We start from the raw sequence: 25,782 nt of genomic DNA on the forward strand, positions 1-25,782 counted from the left end.
TTAGTTTTCTTTGACCAAAGGACATGCTCTTTGAGGACATGTTCTTCAACTACACCACTGCAAACATTCGATTTTACATTGCAGCATTATGTAACTTTTATATAACCATTATATAAAGGCCTATGGTAATGGAGGTAGGCCAACTGTGTTCCACTCTGGCCGTAGATCCTCTGATTTCCTCTTTGATTCCAATGTCTGTCTGAGTATATTCGGACATGTCGTATGAAACGTTTTTTTAAAGATCCTCCCACATTAAACCAACCTAATTATCCTGGTTGTTTCTTCTGGGAAGTATCAATCTGGAAACTCATGGATGTTGATGCTGATGGGATTTTCCCCTTTTTTATTCCCAATCCATTCAGCATGACATCAGTGTTTACGTGTCAACCTCTATTTTGGTTAAGACATCAATTATGTCTGTTATTGCAGGCAGTATTGTGATTGTAATATTGTTTTCAGGGGAAAGGCACATTGCCATTAAAGTTATTATTTAGGTCCTAGAATGTATGCTTCCAAACATAAAGGTAAATTCATATTATAGATTATATAGGCTGCATTAAATGATAGCATATGATTCCAAAAAAATACACTTGCAACAGTCCTGTGGTTAACCGACACATTTTGCAATGTTGCAATGGTTTTTCACAATTTTACCACTAAAGATTTCGAAATTACCCTTGATGTCTGAGAGGAAACACAATACGCAGCCTTGAACTGTTCAGTTAAAAGGTTGATGCTTCTCAGAGGAATGTTGGCATGCCATATTGTTTGTAGTTTAGAAGTATAAGAACATTTTGGTTTTAACCGAATCCTCTGATCTTGTACTTGAATTGCCTGTGTTTTTACTGTATAGACTATTGGCGATATAACCATGACAACAGTGACTGTTGCTACTTTACATGCCTAATCCAAAAATGTATTAAGAATTTACCCAAAGATTTGTATAACTAAACCAAGATAGACCACAGCCTGTCATTTCCAATGGGAACAAATGAGTCATAGTGTGTAGAACAAGCAAGGCAGGGGGCAGAGCCAAGCACCAGCTAGCAAGATCCTATTGGCGCATTTTAGCATGACCTGCATATTTCCGTTAGGGAACGCCTACTATGTGAAGTGCACATGTTCAATAACTCAAGGAGTGCCTTTAGAAGGGTTGCCTTTGCACTCCTTCTAAACAACTCAATTTAAAAAAAACTTTTGCAAAGGGTAAAGTCTACAAACCTTAGTCAACTCTGTTCATAACAAATTCTACGTTTTGGGAACAGAAAACTGTATTGAGATCAAATGTTTCATCAATGAGAAAATTTGCAGAATGTCGGCCAAAATCCATCTCGTTCCATCTTCTCCCACTGCCCGACAGTGGGCTTGCTCTCACTACCATATTTTGTAGTGAGTGGAAACGCCAAGTGGATGCTTCACATTTAAACATCCAGTGAAATATATGTCTCCTTGTTTTATCTGGGATTTACCTCTTTACAAGATGGGCAAATGGTTTTTCCTTTCAATTCAATAGTATTGAATCTGAAAGACAGGTCACAGAGAGGGGAGAGGCCTCCATAACCATAGCTACTAGCTTTTCATATAAAACACTGTTGTAGTGAGAGCTAGAGGAGAACATGTTTTCATGTAACTGATGGAAAATCGTAAGACGTTGACAGTGTAAAGTCTAAAGGTGACACTTTTGCATTATGCCTCCTTCTAAAGTACTCAAGCCACTTCAAATGAACACCTTAATCAATATGATGACTACATTAAACAACAGGATCTCCAAAAAGCATGTACTGGTATAACAAATATCCACTTTCTCTGGTAGTTCTATCACAGTCATCATTACAGTAAACCTGATGGCGGTCTGTTGCGGTTGAGTAAAATGTTTGCCATTGACCAATCATTACACCTGACAAACAACAAATGAGGAACATTAACCTGCAGTATCATTGCATTCATTGGTAATGTCTCAATATGACCAATGATAAGATGTACAGATTAGGCGACTTGTGATATTTCACAATACAGCATCACCTTTTCAAACCTCACATTTTGAAAAGCTATTATTTTATGACTTTGTACTTAAAACAATAATGAGATGATATTATTTATTAGCAGGAAGTATAACAGGAATGTGTATGGTCATAGTGGGGTGCGAAGTAATTGGAGGTGTTTGTGTGTGTGTGTGTGTGTGTGTGTGTGTGTGTGTGTGTGCGTGCGTGCGTGCGTGCGTGCGTGCGTGCGTGCGTGCGTGCGTGCGTGCGTGCGTGCGTGCGTGCGTGTGCATGTGTATCCATTCATGGATGCAGAAACAGAGTGAGAGAGGGAGACAGAGGAGGAAAGGGAGGATGCTGGGTGGCGGAAGCTCTGCTCGGTGCTGATAAAAGCAGCGTTGGGTGCTTATGAAGGGAGCTGCTAACTGCTGTGGTTTTAAGCCTGAGATGGGGAGAGGGGAGCAGCCCATGCTATCACATTGTCCCTTAAACCTCCCTGCCTTGTACCGTCCGTTGCACAATGCTGGGCGATGTCTACTGTCCACTAACTGTGAACACACATTGATATTTACTTAGGAATTGGGCTGGGGTTTATGTTGAATAGTATCATCATTGCTATTGGCCCATGTCTTGTCTCTGAACATGATGTAGTGTTGATATACTTGTGGTGATGCATGACATTCCCCTCCATGGTATCAATAAAGTACTACTACTGCTACTATTTCTACTTTCCATGTCATCTCTCTATTCCTCTCTCTTCCAAGCAGTTACTGGCTCATTGTTCCCTTCTTCAGACCACAACCAGGAGAAACAAACAGAATCATGTTGTTCAGTGCTGAGCTATTTTTTCCGCTCTAATCATATACAGCATATTTTGGGATTGTTAAAGCATGACCTCCAATACCGCACCTCTTCCCCTCTAATGACATAATGGTGACAATAATTAAAAAAATACCTATTTAGAGGAATAAGGGGAAAACACATTATTAATCATGGAGTAGAATGAGTAGGACATGCACCTCTTCTTCATATTGGTGTCCTTTAGTGGTGGTTTCTTTGCAGCAATTCGACCATGAAGGCCTGATTCACATAGTCTCCTCTGAACAGTTGGTGTTGAGATGTGTCTGTTACTTGAACTCTGTGAAACATTTATGTGGGCTGCAATCTGAGGTGCAGTTAACTCTAATGAACTTATCCTCTGCACCAGAGGTAACTCTGGGTCTTCTTTTCCCGTGGCGGTCCTCATGAGAGCCAGTTTCATCATAGCTCTTGGTGGTTTTTGCGACTGTACTTGAAGAAACTTTCAAAGTTCTTAGAATTTTCCACATTGACTGAAATTCATGTCTTGAAGTAATGATGGACTGTTGTTTCTCTTTGCTTATGTGAGCTGTTCTTGCCATACTATGGACTTTTACCAAATAGAGCTATCTTCTGTATACCACCCCTACCTTGTCACAACACAACTGATTGGCTCAAACGCATTAAGAAGGAAAGAAATTCCACAAATGAACTTTTAGAAAGGCACACGTGTTAATTGAAATGCATTCCAGGTGACTACCTCATGAAGCTGGTTGAGAGAATGCCAAGAGTGTGCAAAGCTGTCATTAAGGCAAAGGGTGGGACTTTTAAATAATCTCAAATATAAAATATATTTGGATTTGTTTAACACTTTTTTGGTTATGATTCCATGTGTTATTTCATGGTTTTTATGTTTTCACTGTTATAATACAATGTAGAAAATAGTAAAAATAAAGAAAAACCTTGAATGAGAAGGGTACTATTTAATGAAGCTGCCAGTTGAGGACTTGTGAGGCGTCTGTTTCTCACACTAGACACTTTAATGTACCTGTACTCTTGCTCAGTTGTGCACCGGGGCCTCCCACTTCTCTTTCTTATCAGGTTAGAGCCAATTTGCACTGTTCTGTGAAGGGAGTAGTACACAGCGTTGTACGAGATCTTCAGTTCCTTGGCAATTTCTCGCATGGAATAGCCTTCATTTCTCAGGACAAGAATAGACTGACAAGTTTCAGAAGAAAGGTCTTTGTTTCTGACCATTTTGAGCCGGTAATCGAACCCACAAATGCTGATGCTCCAGATACTCAACTCGTCTAAAGAAGGCAAGTTTTATTGCTTCCTTAATCAGCACGACAGTTTTCAGCTGTACTAACATAATTGCAAAAGGGTTTTCTAATGATCAATTAGCCTTTTAAAAGATAAACTTGGATTAGCTAACACAACATGCCATTGAAACACAGGTGTGATGGTTGCTGATAATGGGCCTCTGTATGCCTATGTAGATATTCCAGCTACAATAGTAATTTACAACATTAACAATGTCTACACTGTATTTCGGATCAATTTGATGCTATTTTAAATGGACAAAAATGTGCTTTTCTTTCAAAAACACTGACATTTCTAAGTGACCCCAAACTTTTGAACGGTAGTGTATATATGTACAGTATATATGTATATGATGGGATGTATAGACATTATGGACAGTATATGTACAGCAATAGTTGAATAGGTTGGCCTTGACTAGAATACAGTATATAAATATGAAGTCAGTTAAACAGTATGTAAACACTATTAAAGTGACCAGTGTTCTATGACTATGTACATATGGCAGCAGCCTCTAAGGTGCATGGTTGTGTAACCGGGCGGTAGCCGACTAGTGACAGTGGCCAAGTTCAGGGCAGGCTACTGGGTGGTGGTCAGCTAGTGGTGACTATTTAACAGTCTGATGGCCTTGAGATATAATCTGTTTTTCAGTCTCTGTCCCAGCTTTGATGCACCTGTACGGACCTCGACTTCTGGATGATAGCGGGGTGAACAAGCCGTGCCTCGGGGGGCCAAGGGGACAGGGACAAAGGAATAAATAAATAGTGAGTTTGGGGGATTATACTCAGAGATGTTATACAAATAATGGGAATGGACAAGAAATCTTATCAAAATCAAGAGACACTTTAAAGCAGAACAAATTGAAAAGTACTTACCCAAGATGTCAAAGACCAATTGCCGCAAACAAACACCACCACAAAGAGAGGGCGTTGAGCTAGGAACTGCAATTAGGGTGAAAACCATTGTGGTCTGGGTAATAACAGCCTAGTCTTTGGCATCCTTAGGAGGTGGGTGAGTAGGGGGCTGGGTGCTAGGAAGCTGAGAAGTTGGGAAGTCCCTTCTCTTTCTGATTCCTGGTAGACACCCACCTCTCTTGACTGTCAGCCACCTACTTGTTATATGTTTTTAGAACAATGACAAAAAAACATCATCATAATCTGTGGCTTGGAGCTGGGATCTGACCTGATAATATGACTTTTTAAAACTTCTGCCATGTTCTTTTATGTGTACTATTAGAAGTACACTGAGTGTACAAAACATTAGGAACACATTCATAATTTTGAGTTGCCCTCAGAACAGTCTCACTTCGTTGGGGCATGGACTCTACAAGGCGTCGAAAGCATTCCACAAGGCCCATGTTGACATCAATGCTTCCCACAGTTGTGTCAATGTTGCTGGATGTCCTTTGGGTGGTGGACCATTCTTGATACACATGGAAAACTGTTGAGTGTGAAAAACCCAGCAGGGTTGCATTTCTTAACAAATTCAAACTGGTGTGCCTGGCACCTACTTACTACCATACCCTCGTTCAAAGGCACTTCAATATTTTGTCTTGCCCATTCACCCTATGAATGGCACACATGCACAATCCATGTCTCAATTGTCTCAAGCCTTAAATATCCTTCTTTAACATGTCTTCTCCCCTTCATCTACACACGAATTGAAGTCGATTTAAGAAGTGACATCAATAAGGAATCATAGCTAGGTGTTCCTAATATTTTGTACTCTCAGTGTATGTTCCTTGTGATTTACAAATATGACTGGTTTCTTGTTTCTTTATTCAACGTTTTGGAAATATGAACCCCACCTTTACAAATCGATTTAGTAGAATTTCCCTTTCATGTTGTTTTTTGGAAAAACATTCATGTTGCATGTCGTTACTATGCATCCAGATTTGGAACATGAGAATTACCACACCAGCACTTTGGACGACCGCTATATGTACATTACTGCACAGAAGTAAAACTACTCCACCAAGCTCATCAAATAATCGGGAAGAGTTCAATTGGCTTATTACCAATGAACAATTCCTGTATGTGTATAGATAAGTCTAGTAAAATGTCCACCATGCTAGTGTTACTCATTAGACAGGTTAGGCTTGTCTTTATAAATACAGAGTGTGTTAGATTGGGGCAGTGTTGGGGAGAGTTTTGTAAGTCACGCTCCTCTCCATTCTCCCCCTGCTCCTCTCTCTCCCTCAGTGGTTGCTCTGCCAGATATAAGAACAATGTAGCCTTTCTTACCTGGTGGAGGTGTACATTCCATCCCTACTAAACTAAGTCTCAATCCAGCCTGTCTGCAACTCACCCCCGTCCCCCACTTGCACAGGGCCCTCTCTAACAGCAATCAATACCAGGGTGGTTTAACTCCAGGTGCTCCAGATCACACTCCACAAACCTCTCCTTTCAGAGGACTTCTGAGGGAAGCTTTCTTATAGGCCTTTCATACGAAGCGGACTCGCTGACTCGCGATCAGCTAGATTTGTATAAGGATTTGTGCATCATGTTGTATCATGTCTACGAGTAATACTGGTTAATTAGTCCATGAATATAGGCAACATGTAGATTAAACATCTATTCATCCTAGCTAAGACTAATTTGTCTTTGTTTTAAAAGGTAACAAGGGGTTGTTTGGGGGTATGCCGTGTCCTTGGTCTGTGGTTTTCTCTTGTGGGGAAAAAGGGATTTTTTGTTGTTGTCAGAGTGCAAGTGTTTTATTAATGATAGAAGCTAAAAACTGTGGTGTGGTTGCTTTACAGGAAAGTTGCTTACATCGGAGGCAGAGACACCCCTTTTCTGCTGGGGACTGTCTATGTAGCAGAGCAGAAAGCTAGAGATTGGCAGAGAGAGAAACACAGAAAGAGAGAGAGAGAGAGAGAGAGAGAAAGAGTGAAAGCACATGCACTCCCTATAATGGTCGGTTAAAAGTGGACACGTTCACCTTCGTCCTCACAAAAGTGAATATAAAGTCATTTTATTCATCTCTACCTGGATTATTATTTGTCATTCTGAAGAGTTTTGTCTCCCGAACACGTGTTGAAGACTCAGAGACATGTTGCTCAGGTATGTTCTTTCTCCAGCTTTTTTTCATTGCCAGATAATGCTACTTCTTTCATGTTTTAAATATACCGTTTTTCCTTTTTCATACATTCATTATTACCTTGTCATCACTGTGCAAAACAGGTTCTCAAAAATATTAGAAGCAATTGATAGCTGGTTATTCAACAAACATAATCCCCTTGACAACATACAACTGACAATCAATTGCCACTAAATTCAAAAATAGTCACAAGCATATATTAAAAACATTATGCAAATGCCCAATATGAAGAACAAGCATATATTTATAATCAAACTGTCATCCTAGTAGCCTATATATTGAGTAGACAGTATTTAGGCCAGATAACTTATTTAGTCATTAATTTATCTCCAGTTAGTAAATGACCTATTCACTGTTACTATTCAAGTCTTATTTGTCCTCTTCAGGAATTAGTGTCATGGTTACCTACTGACCATTTCTAAGATATAACTCTTCAGAACTACACAATGCATCCTTTTCTCTTGTCCACAATACTCTGGGTTAGCATTGCTGCCCTTGCGCCTAGTATCGTGAGTAAAAAAATGTATGCTGAGTAGTAGGATTGTGATATTCATGTATAGCCCACCACCTTCTCACTCTGAGCTGTTTTTTGTGTTAATGCAACACCTGATGTAAGATCTGTAAGACCTGGTTGATAGCCAGGCCAGGCGACTTTATCTGCCCCTCAGTACTACAGGAAACAGCCTTCACCACAAACATAACAGTGGTTATGGCAGGATATGAGTTACAAGCCCATCTATGTTGTTTATGCTATGCATGGGAACCTGTAGCTACAGATCACAGAGTACAAATACAAAGATGGATGACCATGTAATGGTTTGATGAATTAGGTGACGGTATTTACTGGGATAATGTCACATTTTTGCAATAGTGTTCAGGTGAGAGCCATCACCTCCTAGCTGTGTGAGAGTGACATGTGAATGTGTGAGCCAAAGTAATGAATCAAGTTCTCTCCTCTGAAGCAGCAATGTATCCTATGTTGTAAATTACATACTTTATCACTAAGATCTTTAAATCAGGAAAACTTGGAATATACAGATTGCTTGAAAATATTTTGTGTTGCCGGGGAGATGAGAATATATATATATGTTTTAAATAAAGTAAATAAACAATTGTGGTAATGGAAGATGGAATGGTCATCATTGTGCTGTTGCAGAGGATTCCTGCTCTGTTCCTGAGTATAAATAAGTTGCTTGAATGACGTTGAGTTCCAAACAAAGCCAGTGAGGAATGCCAGTAAATGCTGGAAGATGCATAACTTAGTTTTTGCCTGTTGCCTCTCATCATCCAAAGTATCTTAGTCAGTATCTATAGTGCCAACAACAATACATAAAACTAAATATGAAATTCATGTGTGGTACAATGACTATAAAAACCAGGACAATGTACTGTCTGCTACTCTCAAATGAGCACTTATTAATGGGAATGTCCCAGATGTATGTCCACTATCATCATTACTGATCCAGAGCGTCTACAGAGGGATAAAATACATTACGTCTTATAAAGCATCTAAAAGGTTAAACCATTTTTAAAGGTTAAGCCATTTATTAAGGTTATCAAGCCCTCCCTGACTTTCAATTTACACTAAGAAGCATAGGCCTGACTGCATAGGCCTGACTGCATAGGCCTGGCCTGACTGCATAGGCCCCAGCCCTGTTTACTGCTGCAGAGGGAGCGCTGTGCTGTCTCCCAGCAGATTGTCTTATCAGTGACTGACATAGTAGCACCACAGCTCAGCTGATAGGAGGGATCCAGCCCAACGGAACTCTGTGTGCCTGGTCGTCGCATGTGCCAAACAGTTCAACACAGAACATCACCCAAACACACATCTAGTACATGTAGCCATCTCTAGTGGGTCTACCTTTATGGTATGTGCATCTTTCTGCAGTATGAAAGGAGGTGTGTGTTCAGTTTACGGAGGTGATGAATACACCAGGTTATCTTCAAGGATTGTAACATGTAGTGTTTTTCTTAGATAAGGTGAGACTTCTAGTGTTTTTCCTTTGTGTGTTAGCATCTATGTATTGAATCAATAGAGACGAGTTCAGCATGTAATCAGTGTATTCTGATGGCTAAATAAAAATGAAAAAAGCTGATAATAATCGTTGTTTCTGTCGGTCTGTTCCAGGAGGATTCCCTGCAACCACAGCCAGTCCTGAATGTGTGCAGCAGCCAACTATATACTCCCACTGAGGAGACAAAGTGAGGTGGGTGACATCATGTAATGAAATAGACCGTTGAGACAACGTGTGTGGTGGTTGTGTATTTGCTGGGCATCGGATTCTTTCCTGTGAAAAAGGGTTTAGTTTTGTGTTCAACTATTTAAAGAAGCAAGTAATCATTACATTTTTCATGAAGTAAGTATAAATACTGTCAAAATAGGGTTGTAAAATAAAGCATAAAAATGCCATAACTCAAAGATATCTAAGATTTACAGCATTTACCAATTCATTCTCCAGGGCTTGGCGAATCCGGGCAGGCTGTGTGGGGGGGTGTCGATGCCCACCCATGCCCCTGGAGCCCGGTCACGTGGAGCCCCCCACGACCCAGAGATGGACCTGGCCTGGCAGGAACTGATGGCCATCACAGATCTTCAGGTAGGAGGATGAGTATTCAATAGCCTGATAATTATGTAACCATATAGCCGAAATGTGATTTGCGTTTGATTGAAAGCCTCTCTCTTCTGCCTACATCAGCTGGTCATGTAGCCATAGCGATATGGAAAACTATAGCTATTGTTTTTAATGATATCCTTACTGTGTGAGATGCAATTTCATACTATTGGCCTCTCTTAGCAAAACACTCCCATGGCAGTGAATTAGGCAACCACAAACAGACAGACGGAAAAGAGAAAATGACACAATCTTGCAAACCAACCACAGTAGTGTCAAGTTTATGTATACACATTTAATCTAAGGAAAGGCTGTGTATTCCCACTTAAAAAGTAACACACACTCGACAATGGGCCAATTGAGTTATGGCAAGATGAAGAGACAGGGAGTGGGGGCAAGCACAGCACTGTACATCGCAAGCAGCCCCTTGCACAGCACAATGACCACCTGTTTCCACATGAAACTTGATAACACACCTAAGAGAGACTTGCATGGGCAGCATGAGCTATGGGTGTATACCAAGGTGGGGGTGAACTGTGTGCTATGGGTGTATACCAAGGTGGGGGTGAACTGTGTGCTATGGGTGCATACCAAGGTGGGGGTGAACTGTGTGCTATGGGTGCATACCAAGGTGGGGGTGAACTGTGTGCTATGGGTGTATACCAAGGTGGGGGTGACCTGTGTGCTATGGGTGCATACCAAGGTGGGGGTGAACTGTGCTATGGGTGTATACCAAGGTGGGGGTGAACTGTGTGCTATGGGTGTATACCAAGGTGGGGGTGACCTGTGTGCATACCAAGGTGGGGGTGAACTGTGTGCATACCAAGGTGGGGGTGAACTGTGTGCTATGGGTGTATACCAAGGTGGGGGTGAACTGTGTGCTATGGGTGTATACCAAGGTGGGGGTGAACTGTGTGCTATGGGTGCATACCAAGGTGGGGGTGAACTGTGTGCTATGGGTGTATACCAAGGTGGGGGTGAACTGTGTGCTATGGGTGCATACCAAGGTGGGGGTGAACTGTGTGCTATGGGTGTATACCAAGGTGGGGGTGACCTGTGTGCTATGGGTGCATACCAAGGTGGGGGTGAACTGTGCTATGGGTGTATACCAAGGTGGGGGTGAACTGTGTGCTATGGGTGTATACCAAGGTGGGGGTGACCTGTGTGCATACCAAGGTGGGGGTGAACTGTGTGCATACCAAGGTGGGGGTGAACTGTGTGCTATGGGCAGCAGGTGACTTATAGGTAAGATAGCCAGCCCCCCCCCACACACACACACACACACACACACTGCTTTAGAGTTATTTCTTACACTCATTCCCCGTAGATGATTTATTCATTCTCCTATGAAATTATATTTTGCATGTTCACAAATACACATAGCAATTTAAACCTCAGGGATAAACATGTATAATTGTTTTGTCTTATACATAAAGTAACGTAGTAATGATAAACTAATGAAAAGAGAAAGCATCAACTAATGATTCTTACTTTGTTTTTCATTTTAGGATTTTGAGGTCCCCCATGATGGCCCATATGAAAGTATTCAGTACCATCCCACAGAGCCACCTAGATCTCTGGGAAGTTATAGCATAGCTCAGTCTCACTCTCATACACAGTCTGTCCCCTGTTGTGGTGAGACAAACCGTGATTTTGCATATGAGGGAACCTACTCTGATGTAATGCCAGCCTGCCAGCATCAGGCTACCAGTGAATTAACTGAGGCATTGTACAGACATTCTGGAACTCATTCTGGAGCCCAGCTGAATCCCAGAGTTCTGAACCCTCTGCCACCACCACAGATGAATTTTCTAGAACAAATGAGTCTGATGAGTGTCAGTGGTGAGGGGTCTGCTGGAAAAGACAATGCTGGCCTCTCTCAAGGTTCGAGTCGACACATGCTAGGGACTGATCACAGGCAGGGCAAACACCAACCATGCACTGTGGATGATCTGGAGTCTGACTCGGGCCTATCGCTGGGGTCTAGCCCACCGCTGGCCTCACCGGATGATGTCATGACCGGCGTACCTGCTTGTTCAAGCACAGAGGTTGGTCTGAACTATAGTCACAGGGGGATGGAGAGTATGGTTGAGCAAGGTAGGAGAGCTAGCCTCCTTTACTCCTTGGATTATCAGCAGCATCCTACCCAGTCCTACCCCTACTCAGGGCCGCACCCCTCTTACTTCCCTGTAACACAACCATCCCAAATGCAACCACAGCCTCACTTCCTGCCTCCCATGTCAATGAAACATCAACAGGGTTTACAGAGTGCATTGAATGACTTGCACCTTAACAGCTCTGTCAGCATAGGGAGCTCTTCTCAGGCGTTTTATGTAAAACCCAGAGGCAACCCTTCTCCTGTCCCTCTGAGCCGGGACGAACGCAGAGCTCACGCCCTCAAGATCCCTTTCCCTCTGGGGAAGATCATCAACCTACCTGTGGATGACTTCAACGAGCTCCTGACCAAGTACACGCTCACAGACTCCCAGCTCGCCCTCGTCAGAGACATCCGCCGGCGGGGGAAGAACAAGGTGGCGGCTCAGAACTGCAGGAAGAGGAAGCTGGAGAATATAGTTTACCTGGAGGGAGAGCTGGGTCAACTGCAGGCTCAGAGGGATCACCTGGCCAGAGAGAGAATGGAGTTCCAACACAACCTGGCTATTGTTAAACACCGCCTCACAGACTTGTATGCGGAAGTGTTCTCTCAGCTCCGGGATGAGGATGGACATCCCTACTCTATAGAGGACTACTCTCTACAGCAGACCCCTGATGGGAACGTATACCTGGTGCCACATGCTGACGTGTTGGATGGAGAATAATGTAAAGACGAAATCTATTGGACAGCTATTGTATACTGCCTCACTGTTTATATACCATTATGAAATGTTGATACATCTACAGTACAGTAAGAGCCATTAAGTATACTGAACAAAAATATAAAACGCAACAATTTAAGAGTTTCACTAAGTTACAGTTCTTATAAGTTAATTAAAATAGATCAATTAGGCCCTAATCTATGGATTTCATGACTGGGAATAGAGATATGCATCTGTAGGTCACATACCTTTATAAACATTTTTTTTAATGGGCCTCAGGATCTCACCACAGTATCACTGTGCATTCAAACTGCCATTGCCAAATGGAATTTTGTTCATTGTCCGTAGCTTATGCCTGCCCATACCATAACCCTACTATGGTGCACTGACATCAAACCACTCGCCCACACGTTGTCTGCGGTAGCGAGGCAGGTTGGGCGTACTGCTGAGCTGTTTAATCAGCTTCTTGATATGCCACACCTGAGTTGGAAGGATTATCTTGGCAAACAGTAATGCTCACTAACATTTTTGTGCATCTTATTTCAGCTCATGAAACCAACATGTTAATGTTGAACGTGTATGGCAGCTAAAAGTTCAGATACTGTGCTCATGTACAAGCAAGTCAATAGTTAGTTACAAGTGAAGTCATATGGCTATGCTTGTTCTGGATACATTTTATTCAATGGTTAAGACCAGTGCCTTCAGAAAGTATTTATACCCCTTGACGTAATCCATATTTATTGAAAAATGAAATTTCACACAAGTATTCACACCCAAATCAAAAGCTGATCTAAGTCAAAACTAGGCCACCCACATTCAATGTAGTCTTGGTAAGCAACTCATGTATGTTGTATGGCTGTGTTTGTCATTGTCCTGCTTAAAGGTGATTTTGCCTCTTAGGGTCTGATGGAAAGCAGACTGAACCAGATATCCTTCAGGTTTTTGCCTGTGCTCAATTCATTGTACTAAAAAGAGAGAAAAAAGTTGTCCTTGCAGATAAGAACACCCATAACATGATGCAGCCACAACCGTACTTAATGTGCTAGTACTTAACGTACTATTCAGGGCATAGTAATATCTTGCCAACCGGATGCATGGTTGGAATATTTGTTCTGTACAGGCTTCCTTTTCACTCACTTAGGTTAGCATTGTGGAGCATCAATGTTGATCCAGCCTCAGTGTCCTCCCATCAGCCATTAAACGGTTTTCAAGTCATTGGCCACCATCTCCAGCAACAGCGTTTTGTAGTGTAATTAGTAATGTCACCATGTGCAAAGTGACATTCAATAACTCCCTGGTCTTGATGTTAGAAATGCACTGCTCAACCTCAAAGATAATTGTATGTGTGGGGTACAGAGATGAGGTAGCCATTCAAATCATACTTACTGCACACGAGTCCATGCAACTACCTAAGCAAATTTACTCTGCAAAATAGTCACTCCACATTAGTGGTCGACATGTTTACACATTTCAAAAAACAATTCCACTGACGAAGTTGCAATTCATTCCATGAAAGTTCAGGCTGTAACACAAGGTCGAAAAACTCAAGTGATGTGCAAACTTCCTGAAAGTGCCTTGTCATTCAATCAAGACATACATTTGGGGAAATTATATTATGTCCCTGCATGAATTGTATTAGAGGATGAGAATGGTTTACCATCTATGCAGCTGTTTAAGCGTAGTATTTAGCAAATGCCAGACCAAAATAGAAGATATGTAAAAATATTTTATTGATACAGATGTGGGTAAAAAACACAAGTTAAATCCTGCACAGCAGTAACAAAAATAACGACCATTGCATTTCTCCAGGCACCCTAAAACAGAAGACAAATCACAACAGCCTTAGAGATGAGGCTTCAGATATTCTCCCACAAAAATTGTGAATATTTCCAACCGTTAAACAGTCACTTACCTTGTGCAATGTTACGGTGCGCAACGTCATCATGCTTTCAGTAGCAGTCCTTCAGAGCAGTTAGTTTCCTAGGAAATATCAGAAGAAAAGGAGACTGAGACGATACAACATTGAAAGGCGTTAGTCTGTTACCATTTCATAGTTTGACTGCCAACATATGCATGCATTACAAGGATTGTAGCATATCTTTACGATTAGTGCCAAAGGTCAATGCCCCTTGTATTACCAGATGAACAGGGGGCGGTGATTTGTACTAAAACATCTCTGCACATCCAAATAAACTGTACATGGTCATGAATGCTATACTATTCATGTCTACATTAACTACAAGAGTTTGCGCGTACTAACTAAAGAACATGTTATTTAAACTAACAGTAGTTGGAAAAGTCTCCTTACCCACAGACAGCATTTAAGCCATTTGGTAGCGGCTGCCTGCTAGTCTCATGCCTTCTTGCTACTCACTCTCCCCTGCTTCACACTGCTCCTGTCAGGCGATGGGCTGTTTACTATGACTCGCCCTCAGCTCAGCTGGCTTCCATGGCTGGCTAGCCTCAAGAGTGCATCATGTAAGCTAGCCTTTGCTGGCAGGTGTGCTGTATGACAGGCGAGTGATCTAGCCAGCCAACTCAAATCTCCGGTGCAGTTCTCAAAGAGATCATGAACTGTTGACTGAGTATTATACTAGCATAACTTAATCCATTGGGACCGTGTTCAGCAATGACTTCAAAGCTATGGTATCACTTTGTCAAACCTTCCTTTGAGTGATGTGCTGGATACATGTTATTTTCTACATTCTGTAGTATGTGCATTGGAAGACTAAGGACGTCCCACGCAAAAAATAAATAAAACATGGGGCAAGGCAAGTCTCCATTGACAAGTGGTACTTTTCTTCAAGAGTCATTGACCTAATCCATCAGTCGTGTGGACCTGTATTTGTTCTAATGCATTAAACACCCAAACCAGAAAACACCCTCCCCCTCATTCCCCTAAAAGACACTAACAAGACTGAACGACAGTTTAAAAAAAACTGAAAGGTGGTTTATTTCAACTTGATTGGTTGCAGTTACACAAAAATAAAAACGACTCAAAGAAAAACTACATAAAACCTCATTGGAATGCTTTCTTTCCAGAAACATCAAATAATCCTGTTTGACAACACAGAAAAACGAATGAAGCCCCTCCATGATTTCTCTATTGTACACATCTCTTCTTGTAGCAGATGTAACCTGCCACATCTGTTTGGCTGAGCAGATCTAGGTTGTAAACCTGCAGCTGCCCTGTCACTTGTCTCGCTCTCCTCTCCTAAGTACTGAGTCCTGTTGAACAATATGGAACAACATCAAGTTAAACTGTGTACTGACTGATGGAATGACCAGAACCTACTACATGAGATCCAGAGCCAGCATTCTTAACACTTGGCTCAAGAGCTAAAAACACAACTACAAGGACTCTATGTATCAAAGTGTAAAAGAATGGATCCCCTAGTTTCAGAACACTACATATTTAACAAATTCTAGAATATGCGTAAGTCTCATCTACACACGTTATGTTTCAAACAGTCACATTTAAAAACATACCTTCTGAACATTTAGAACCGCCGTCCACCGGAGCCCCCACCATATCCGCCACCGCCGCCACCCCCACCTGAGCTACCTCCATAACCACCTGAAAAGAAACATAAAGGTCAAAGGTTGAATCAGAAAGAGCCCCCAGAACCTCATAAAGTACAAATTAAGATGTTAATTTACTGTCAAATGCTTTGACAAACTGACCGTTCGTCACATACTAGATTCTCTGGAAGTACAAAACCAACACGTTTACTTGTTGCTCAGCACTGGCTGAGCAGTTGATAGCCTGACGTGTGCCACCTACCACCATATGGGCCACTGTTCCTGCCACCGCCGCTACCCCCGCCACTGCCACCACCACCGCCGCTGCCACCACCACCGCTGCCGCCACCAAAGTTGTTACCCTTCATCGGGCCGTAGTTGGAAGCCTGGTTGTTGTAGCTGCCAAAGTCATTGTAGCCATTTCCGCCACCATTGCCGCCGCCGCCACCACCACCACTGCCGCCGAAGTTACCTGCACACAATTTAAAAAGTCACATTACTTAGTGAAGATTAGTCTGGCCATTTTACACAGGCTCAAGGATATTCCCAATCATTTGTGTACAGCTCGGATAGAGTATTTCATGCATCACTTTCATCAAGTCAGCTATGACCGAGTTCTCATACTACTTCTTATTTAGTAGGCCATTTCGGTTTCTGGCCCAACGCTCTTAAACACTAGGCTATCTGCCTACGCCTCTAAGGTTTTGTATGCGAAATCTCAGGTCTAATATGGTAACATTTTATGCTTACTACATGCCATTTAGAAGGGAAGTATAGGTAGATCAATACTTTAACCAAACAGAATGTAGTGTGAGAATTTGATCACAGCCTATGAAGCCATCCACTTACCAGCAACTGGTGCTGCCTCTTGTGGTGAAGCCATGGACTTACCGCCGCCAAAGTTCCCGCCGTTGCCATTGCCATTGTTGTAGTCGTTATAACCATTTCCGCCACCGTAGCCCCCACCCTGTCCTCCGCCATAACCTCCTTGTCCTCCACCGTAGCCACGGTTACCACCACCATAACCACCGGGTCCTCCTCCATAGCCACCTATAGAAAGTAAGGTTCTAGTCTAAATACACTCCCAGCAACAAGCGTACACACTATAGATATACATGGAACCCCGTGGGGGGGGGGGGTACGCACTTTACTGTAAGTCCCTGTGGATAAGAACATCTGCTAAATTACTCAAATGTAAATGGACCAGTCTATTGCTGTGAGTCTCATGTTATAGCTCTTCCTGCTGTCATTTGTCCTACAGAGAAATCAAATCTTACCATCTCCTCCCCCATAACCATTGTTGTAACCACCATCTCCACCTCCATATCCACCCCCTCTGCCTCCTGAAACAGACGAGTCAGCATCACCTAAAGTATATTGAAACAATCACAAGTGGTTAAGTACACGGGTTCAAGCAGAGATATTGAGTGGTTCAGGACCACCACATACCCCGGCCACTGAAGTATTCATCACAGCCAAAGTCATTACCTCCGTATCCCCCACCTCTGCCATAGTTGCCACCACCGCCGCCACCACCACCACCACGGCCTGGGAAGAAAATTATAAACCATTAGTACGAGACCAACCTCAGAAATAATTAAAGATTAAACCACTTGCCATGAAGAAGTCATGGACTTACCACCCCTCATACCCATTCCTGTAGTCTGCATCTCCTGTCTGGACAAGGCTTTCCTCACTTCGCAATTGTGACCGTTCAGTGTGTGGTACTTCTGAACTGGGGATAGAAGATAGACTTAAAATTACAGCAGAACACAAAAGGCCAGTGACTTTAATTATAAAGAAAGACATTCAGACCACTACTTACTAACAATCCTGTCCACTGCATCATGGTCATCAAACGTGACAAAGGCAAAGCCCCTCTTCTTGCCACTGTTGCGGTCAGTCATAATGTCAATTACTTCAATCTTGCCAAATTGCTCAAAGTAGTCTCGCAGGTGGGAGTCTTCTGTGTCTTCCTTGATACCCCCAACAAATATTTTTTTCACTGTGACATGAGCACCTGGTCGGCTGGAGTCCTCTCTGGACACCGCCCTCTTCGGCTCTACGAGCCTACCATCAACCTTGTGGGGACGTGCTTCCATGGCAGCGTCAACCTCATTCACACCAGCATAGGTGACAAATCCAAACCCCCTGGAGCGCTTGTTGGCTGGATCTCTCATTACCTGTTGGTAATAGAGAGTAATGCAAAAATATTTCACTTGCACCGATGTTCAATGTATGTTAACCAATCAAACCCTGACTGACAATGGAAACCCATTCCGTAATACTGCAGCCAACTAGGTATAAAGGTTTCAAATGTGTACACAAACACTCACCACACAATCTGTAAGAGATCCCCATTGTTCGAAGTGTGCTCGCAAACTCTCATCCGTGGTTTCGAAGCTCAGACCTCCGATGAACAGTTTGCGGAGCTGTTCGGGTTCACGTGGGGCCTGGCCATAAAGGGAGAATGCATTTAGAGCGAAAGCAAATGAGAGCGAGCGCTACATTGTAGCGAACTAGGCCAATCATTTTGACATATTCCTGAAGTTACTCGAAACAAGTTGTGGAGATCGAACAATAACATATGATACCGTCAGCACCGTGTAGTAAAAGAAAGGCCTTGACCACGGGTGGTGGAGGTCGACTGCGACTCCATATTGTACATCAAACAAAACGATTTTTTTAAACCGGGAAATGTGAACAAACTATCGATTAATATTATAGCAAAAGTGTAGGGTAAAACACAAATGTTACATTTAACGTCCGCTTCAAATGGCTAAACAAAACGCAAGAACAATCAACGCCACGAGGCCTGTAGCTAAGATGGCGGCATCCCCACAATTATAGCTGCAATAGACGCTCGTGAAGGGAAAGCCATTTTGACTAGATTGGTCAACGTGCACGATATATTAATACACTAAACGTATATATCACAAAATTGCAGGTAGATATTAATTAGAAAAACTTACCTCCTTCGACATTGTGGCTGGTAGTTTCCGATCCCTTGTTCCTTATTCGAGGACAGAAATTCTGCGACAGAGAGACGACCGTGCCTGGAAAGAAAATAGTATAATAAATAGGGACGGATACGCCTCTTGGATTCAGCAATTGGTTAGCTGTTCCCGCTTAATTATATTGTTCCTCTTCCGCTGCTACTCCGATTGGGTACTTCACAGTCAGTTATCAGCAATATCCAATAATAAAACGACACCAGCCGGGGGTGGGCGTGAGTTTACGTTTTATATTGTTTTAATGTGTACGTCACTTCAATGGAATGATTTTGATGTTCTGGCAAGTCTGTATAAATAAACGTAATATAGTATTTGATAAAGCTTGCCAAATGATCCTGAAATGTCTGCATATTTATTTAGTGCACATCGCTAGCCATAACATTTACTTATTAAATCACAGTTATTTAGTTTGACGCCGTCCTTTTCGTGGGCGTGCACGGTCTGCTATTGTGCTTTTGGCGCGCAAGCAAGTCGTGTGGGGAGGGGGAACAAAAAGCCCAGAAAAAGCATCCAGCCAACTGCTGAAGCTAACCGTGTGGTGGAAGAAAGCAATTTTGGTTTCCAATAAATTCATCCGAATTACGAAAGTGAGTAAAATCATGAAGCTATTTCTTAGCTAGTTAAAAAAAATGCAGAAAGTCTTGAGGATAACGTTTGCAAAATTGCTTAGTTTAGCTAACATCATCTAGCTACGTTGGTAGTGAACGGTTAGCTAGCTGGTTGGGACAAACATGTTAGCTAACGTTTGTGTTGCTACACACTTTCGACTATTTAGATTTGAATGTCCCTGTGTATCGTTTTCTAACAAACTGCAATGAATTAAAAACGCAATTTGCTAACTAAGTACTTATTTTACCCCTATTGAGAGGAAATTGTTATATGTTATCAAATAAGTCAAATATACGCATGCCGGCTAATTTAACAGTATTGGCTGACTGAGCAAACGTTAACCTAGCGTACTTTATAATTCAATTGATTCCTTTTAAACGGACAATCAGCTGTCGGGACATGGTTGAGGAATAATTAATTTAAGACAGGGTTTAACCTAGATGACCCTCGACAAGTTCACTAGTTTATCGGCTGTATAATTTTGATGACTTCATAATGTGCGTAGTTAGCTAGCTATGGACAGCAGACCAGTGTGGAACTTTATTGCACACATTTCTAAACTTGTTTCGACGTTTGCTAGGTTCTCAAAAGTTGAGACGTGCCACTTAACTCACCCTAGGTACTGTAACCTAGCTAGCCATGGGAAAGAAGACTGAAAATGATGATGGTGCCTCAGGCTCATCTTCAGAAGAGGAAGAATTCATTGTGGAGAAGGTGCTGGACAGGAGGACGGTGAAGGGCCGAGTTGAATTCTTCCTGAAGTGGAAAGGTTATTCAGAGTAAGTCTGTTCCTCATGTGATTGTGATGCAATGTTACTTTGACATGTTTTCAATATGAATATGCTTCCTGTAGCAGTAGCTAGCTCATTTCTACCTTTAGCCATCCAAATAAAACAAAAATATGTCATGCCTTCCAGTATGTTTCAAAACGAGAGTCTAAAATGTTACCTCCGTGTTTTGCTGACTAAACCATGGTGAAGGAAAATTCTGATCAACTCCACCAACAGAGTTGAGCAGAGACCAGGCTCTGTGGAATTCAGCCCAGACTACATCGATTCACCCAAGGTCAAGACTTCCAACCATTTTTAATTATGAAATGCCTACCATGTACCTACGTTTGTTCTCTGTAGTTGTGCGCCTTTGTTAGCTGAAAACCATACTTTTAAAATAATATGTAATCAAATACAAACACTGACTGTTTCCTTGTTGAAATTCAATTGGCACATGCACATTTTCATAGAGTTACCATCCTAGAGCAACAGCAATGAGTAAACCGTGGTTGTATTTGATGAACGTTTAATGAAAAATTGTGGACTTAAGCAAACAAAGGCATGCAACTACAGAAGACAAACATTGGTACAAGATACACGTTTCATGATACATAAAAAAAAATGACCTTGGTCAAATTAAGTTATTCTGAGCTGAATTCCTCAACGCCTGGTCTGTTTAACTCGTTGGTGGCATTAATCAGACGCGTCCCAGTTTAGTTTAGTCAGCTACTGTGTCTAATGTTCAACTCTGACTCCTACACATGGAGGGTAAACATTCTTTGGAGACTCGTAAAATGACCAATGCAGTTTTTTTCCCCTCTTCCTTTCATAATGTGGCTTAGGTAGTGGGCTTCGTGGCCATTAGCTCAGCTGCCGACCTAATATTTGAGGCCCTCCTTATGCCTGCAGAGACGATGTAGTTAAAACATTTTTTTTTTTTTACTGCAATTCTATACATTTTGCCATGGCTTATGCTGAGTGACCCCATGCCATGACAAAAATACTCCCGAATGCATAATTTTTAGATTCTTCCTGATTGTCTTTATTTTGGTAATTGTTAGTTCTCAGCTCTTTATTTAAAAAATACAGCCATTCTTTTCAACATGCTTTAGTTTTTTTTAGTTCACACTGAATTGTTTAAACTGTTGGGACACTAGTGTGTATACCTCCTGTCAAATGTCAAGCTTGCTTTTACAATGCATGGTTCATTGCAGAAAGCACAACACATGGGAGCCAGAGAAGAATCTTGGCTGCCCCGAGCTCATTGCTGGGTTCATGAAGACCTACAAGAAGCCTAGCAGTGGTGGTGCAACCCCCAGCAGTGGAGGATCCAAGTCCAGCGCGGGATCATCAGGCCGTAGCAAGGAAGGCAGCAGCAAGAGGAGGAACTCTGATGATGATGACGATGAGGAGGGGAGCAGCAACAAGCCCAAGCGGAAAAAAGAGGTGTGTAACCTACCTCGTTAATTGGTGTAGATAACCCCTTTTACCCCAAAATTGGTTTATATACCAGGCTAGGTTGTTTACACTAGACAAGATCTAGGTGAATTGACTGCCAGGTCTACGAAACCAATCCTCGATTACTGAAAGGGGGTGACTTTCATTGCAATTTGTTACCTCCAGCATTTGCAGCCTACTACTTAACAACCTCTTCAGTGGTGCTGCAGCGTTATTGTAGGCTAGAACAGCGGCTTGATCTTCCTGGTGTACTTTACATTTGCAAAGAGCTCATTTTAAAGTGAAATGGTAATCAACACCCTCTTGATCGACTTTCACTGGAATGACAAATGCTTTGTGAAATTAAACTGTTAACCAGCCGCCGCCCCCCCCCCCCCCCCCTCAGCAGTGCCAAAGTTACACTTGTATTGTACAACATAAAGGTATTACTCGTATTTTCTCCAGGATGATGTCCTGATTGCGAGAGGCTTTGAGAGGGGTCTGGTACCGGAGAAGATTATTGGAGCCACAGACTCCTGTGGAGATCTCATGTTCCTCATGAAGTGGTGAGTGTTGAGTACTTAGACATTGTTGACCTTGTTATCTTTTGTTAGATTACAACACCATAAGAATTTGTTTTCAAACTGGTGACAAACTGTTTAACTGTAGTGCTTAACTGTAGTGGTTGCTCTACTGTCCTGAAGATAATAGTTTAGGTCTACCAACTTTTTGTCCTGATTGAGTTTTGCGACAAATTGAGTTGTCACCGTGGCAACGGGTTTGTAAATAAGGATGTTATATTTATTATTTCCTTACTCTACAGGAAGGACTCTGACGAGGCAGATCTGGTGCTAGCCAAGGAGGCCAATCACAAGTGCCCGCAGATCGTCATAGCCTTCTATGAGGAGCGCCTCACCTGGCACGAAGATGGGGACAAGAAAGAGAAGGGCGCTGTAAGCATGTGAGCGGGATGTCTTGCCACGGGAACGGTCATTGACCTCTTGCCCCCGACTCTGCAGGGACATCCTGGAGACTTGTATAGCCAGCACCAAATCACACCCTATTCCTCCCCCTTGGCCTTAACCCTTTGATGTTAACTTGTTTGAATAGTCTGCATAGGTATAATCAGTGGTGGTAAATATTCCACCGTATTGATCTGCAAACATTGAAGGGTTAGGGCAAAATAGAGGGTTGGGGAGAGATTTGGTACCGACTGACAACCCCCACCCCATTGGTAATGACATAACAAAAACCACACAAACCAACGATGGAGAACACTGCCCACTTTCTCATGATACCTCCCTCCATGCCCCAATGTACAGGCTAATATCCCTGAATAACTAACAGTTCAACCATGCCATTTTACATAGAAACTGAGAAGGATGCAGGAAGATTGTGGTTTTGGATGTGGTGAAACAGGTGCGCTCGCTACTGGGAAGGGCTTGTTTTTTTTCAACCTCATGCTTTATTCTCTCACTTTGTACTTTTTGTGCAGTATTTTTTTTACGGCATATAATTGTGTCGGGAAGACCGTAGATTCTGTGGTACCCTGTCTAGGTACAGGCAGCCATATTAAGGTGACTTGAAGGTAGTTGTCTTCACTTAGACGTTAAAATGGGCAGTCTATCATAGCATGGTCCAGGGACCTGTATTCAGTGTCTGACTGCTGATCCAGTGTCTGGTCCATATATTAATTCATCTAACAGGGCAACTGATCCTCGATCAGACAATCTGTGGAACGTTGAATGTGGGCAACGGCCATGTTTGACACTGGGAAGCCGACAGCCTAGCAAGTCTTAAACCTTAGTTAGTTATGCAGTAGAAACAATAGAATTGTATTATCCGATTTCCCCCTATTGGGCCACCTTGGTCAAAAAACATCTAGACTTTTTCTTCAGTAGTTTTAGTTCAACTTTGATGTTCTAAGGTAAATATGGCCCCTTTATGTAAAACTCCTTCCATGGTTTTTCTCTCAACTTTGCTAGTAGTGTGGCTGGATTGTACGTTTTGTTTTAATCATCGTCATGTTAATATTTTAGCTCTTTTGTCCCAATGTTTTATTTTCTGTAGCTTTGCCCTGTCAACTATGTAGCTTTGATTCCATTGCTGAGATCATGAATATATTTTAGAGTAGCCACTTATTCCTAACTTGGAATTTGATTATTTTGATGACCTTTTAATCAGTGTCCTCACATCAAGCACAAGTAAGAAAATATTACAGATGAACTAGCCTCTGCTGAGGGCCCTAACAATTGGATGTTTTCATGGAAAGGTCCTGTGATCTGACTGGTGACACTCAATCTTAACTCCACCTCCACATTTATTGGATTGGTTGAACCGTGCAGAAAACCTCCCCCTGTCAGTTTCTTCCTCTGGTCAAGACCAGTATGTCGGGGCTCTAGTTTCAGGCCATTATTTTATGCCTGCTACAGATGAACAGAAGGGTCACTTCAAAAGTTGTGCCCGGTGTTTCAAGCCATTGTTGTTTGCAAATGTGAATGACCACTTGATTGTTGAGTATATACACAACATTATCACAGTAATGCTGAACTGTAACCATTCCTATGATGAGAGGTTGGACAATCCACATGCTCTGCAGTAATGTGAAACAAAACTAGCATGGATTTGATCAAGGTACGCCACCCTGTGACTAAATGTCTCAGCCAAAGTGCTCTTGTCAGTGCGCTGTATGGGAGACTGGAACAAGGCAGACAGTGTTATTTCATGGGATGCTTGTTGCTTTAGTCTAACATTTTAAGATCATGTCAGTACTTTGGATTAAATGTTAAGTGTATTTTTTCCCCCCCCACTTGCTATCATTAAGTTGATTTAAAGGAGTTGTAGAAAGATTTGACCCCTTAGACCTTGTTTCCCATATCAACATCCACATATGTAGTGACAAACTGTAAGGTCATGTAGTCCCGTAAGAGGCAAATATCCCAGTTCATTTGGTGTAGCCAATATATTGCTGAGTTGATGGATAGAGTCCTGTTCATCGGCTGTTCTCTAGATTTACTCGTACTCGATTTGTTCCCCTCTCTTGCAGTGAATTCTTTGTTTTTTGTGAATTCTGAGTTGTCTAGCCACTGTAGTCATAGAAACAACCGTTTTTTGTAAATGACATCCTTCCGTTGAGAAACATCCCTATTCTAGACACGTGTAACAGGGTTGTACATGTTTCATGTCATTAGATATTTTTTTTGTGTGTCCTGAATAAAAACCTGTTAACTTTTATTTTCTCACACCACTCCTTTACTTTCAAAGATTTCATTTGAAGGCATACATTTTTTTTTTTTTTATCATGTTTTTAAATGTGCAGCATTTGTATTTTACCATTTTTAATGCTCTGCAAATTTGTTTTGTCTTGTATTAAATTGTAGTAAACTGTTTCCAACATTTTAAAGGCCTGGTGATGTTTCTACTAGCTGAGTAACTGCACTAATCATATTATACCAGCAGATGGAGCCACTTGGCATGTTACTATGGCCATGTCAGGAGATTTTTAACCAGAAATGGATCGACTACTGTTTTGCCCATAAATCTTATAGATCACATTCGAGAGCACTTACTGGATCTTCATTTATAAGAATGCAATAATTGATATGCTGTGAATAGTTGGTTGATGAATGTGTAGTCTGACTTTTCAAAAACTAATTTTAATTGAACAGTACCATGTGGGTGACAGATGGGAGGAAGTATTCCTTTCATGCAACTTTACGCTCTTTACATTAATTAAATGGGCTATTCTCTTCCACCTGGGCTGTATGAGGCAGCTTTACACAATGTTCAAACATTAGGAACAC

The 25,782-nt window shown here is 42.0% G+C and overlaps 3 protein-coding genes across 9 annotated transcripts; 2 read left to right on the forward strand and 1 right to left on the reverse strand.

The window, feature by feature from the left end:
* Positions 1-6,802: 6,802 nt before the first annotated feature.
* On the forward strand, positions 6,803-19,217 carry LOC115122810 (transcription factor NF-E2 45 kDa subunit-like). Of its 2 annotated transcripts, none has more exons than XM_029652065.2 (4): positions 6,803-7,162; positions 9,328-9,406; positions 9,659-9,796; positions 11,320-19,217. In XM_029652065.2, exons 2-4 carry the CDS (start codon positions 9,359-9,361, stop codon positions 12,628-12,630), a joined length of 1,497 nt encoding a protein of 498 aa, XP_029507925.2. In that variant the 5' UTR covers positions 6,803-7,162; positions 9,328-9,358; the 3' UTR covers positions 12,631-19,217. The 2 variants fall into 2 exon arrangements, with proteins under 2 accessions (XP_029507925.2, XP_029507926.2); XM_029652066.2 differs by lacking the exon at positions 6,803-7,162 and adding an exon at positions 8,921-9,179.
* On the reverse strand, positions 14,336-19,231 carry LOC115122811 (heterogeneous nuclear ribonucleoprotein A1-like). 4 transcript variants are annotated; one of them, XR_003862520.2, is made up of 11 exons: positions 19,122-19,231; positions 18,486-18,602; positions 17,975-18,332; positions 17,789-17,884; positions 17,638-17,697; positions 17,427-17,516; positions 16,999-17,199; positions 16,412-16,621; positions 16,117-16,204; positions 14,540-14,607; positions 14,336-14,441 (listed from the first exon to the last, which is right to left on the reverse strand). XR_003862520.2 is itself a non-coding variant. In XM_029652068.2 (10 exons), exons 1-9 carry the CDS (start codon positions 19,131-19,133, stop codon positions 16,128-16,130), a joined length of 1,209 nt encoding a protein of 402 aa, XP_029507928.2. In that variant the 5' UTR covers positions 19,134-19,212; the 3' UTR covers positions 15,556-15,855; positions 16,117-16,127. The 4 variants fall into 4 exon arrangements, 3 of the variants coding, with proteins under 3 accessions (XP_029507928.2, XP_029507930.2, XP_029507927.2); XM_029652068.2 differs by lacking the exons at positions 14,336-14,441; positions 14,540-14,607 and adding an exon at positions 15,556-15,855 and having other exon boundaries at positions 17,801-17,884; positions 19,122-19,212; XM_029652070.2 differs by lacking the exons at positions 14,336-14,441; positions 14,540-14,607 and adding an exon at positions 15,556-15,855 and having other exon boundaries at positions 17,041-17,199; positions 19,122-19,212.
* Positions 19,232-19,458: 227 nt separating this feature from the next.
* LOC115122812 (chromobox protein homolog 5-like) lies at positions 19,459-25,375 on the forward strand. Of its 3 annotated transcripts, none has more exons than XM_029652073.2 (5): positions 19,459-19,750; positions 20,392-20,551; positions 21,757-21,988; positions 22,445-22,545; positions 22,803-25,375. In XM_029652073.2, exons 2-5 carry the CDS (start codon positions 20,412-20,414, stop codon positions 22,942-22,944), a joined length of 615 nt encoding a protein of 204 aa, XP_029507933.1. In that variant the 5' UTR covers positions 19,459-19,750; positions 20,392-20,411; the 3' UTR covers positions 22,945-25,375. The 3 variants fall into 3 exon arrangements, with proteins under 3 accessions (XP_029507933.1, XP_029507934.1, XP_029507932.1); XM_029652074.2 differs by having other exon boundaries at positions 20,410-20,551; XM_029652072.2 differs by having other exon boundaries at positions 19,460-19,750; positions 20,353-20,551.
* Positions 25,376-25,782: the final 407 nt, after the last annotated feature.

The sequence above is a fragment of the Oncorhynchus nerka genome, linkage group LG7 (assembly GCF_034236695.1).
Source record: "Oncorhynchus nerka isolate Pitt River linkage group LG7, Oner_Uvic_2.0, whole genome shotgun sequence".
Taxonomy (NCBI): Eukaryota; Metazoa; Chordata; class Actinopteri; order Salmoniformes; family Salmonidae; genus Oncorhynchus; species Oncorhynchus nerka.

Bases quoted from the DNA above. Each gene is read 5' to 3' on its own strand.
- LOC115122810 (XM_029652065.2), top strand. From the start codon at position 9,359: ATGTGTGCAGCAGCCAACTATATACTCCCACTGAGGAGACAAAGTGAG. The intron at 9,407-9,658 runs GTGGGTGACATC...TTCATTCTCCAG, and splicing joins CACTGAGGAGACAAAGTGAG to GGCTTGGCGAATCCGGGCAG. The intron at 9,797-11,319 runs GTAGGAGGATGA...TTTTCATTTTAG, and splicing joins TGGCCATCACAGATCTTCAG to GATTTTGAGGTCCCCCATGA.
- LOC115122811 (XM_029652067.2), bottom strand. The intron at 17,517-17,637 runs GTAATGACTTTG...AATATACTTTAG, and splicing joins CAGAGGTGGGGGATACGGAG to GTGATGCTGACTCGTCTGTT. The intron at 16,205-16,411 runs GTAGGTGGCACA...GTTTCTTTTCAG, and splicing joins GAACAGTGGCCCATATGGTG to GTGGTTATGGAGGTAGCTCA.
- LOC115122812 (XM_029652073.2), top strand. From the start codon at position 20,412: ATGGGAAAGAAGACTGAAAATGATGATGGTGCCTCAGGCTCATCTTCA. The intron at 20,552-21,756 runs GTAAGTCTGTTC...GGTTCATTGCAG, and splicing joins AAGTGGAAAGGTTATTCAGA to AAAGCACAACACATGGGAGC. The intron at 22,546-22,802 runs GTGAGTGTTGAG...CTTACTCTACAG, and splicing joins CTCATGTTCCTCATGAAGTG to GAAGGACTCTGACGAGGCAG.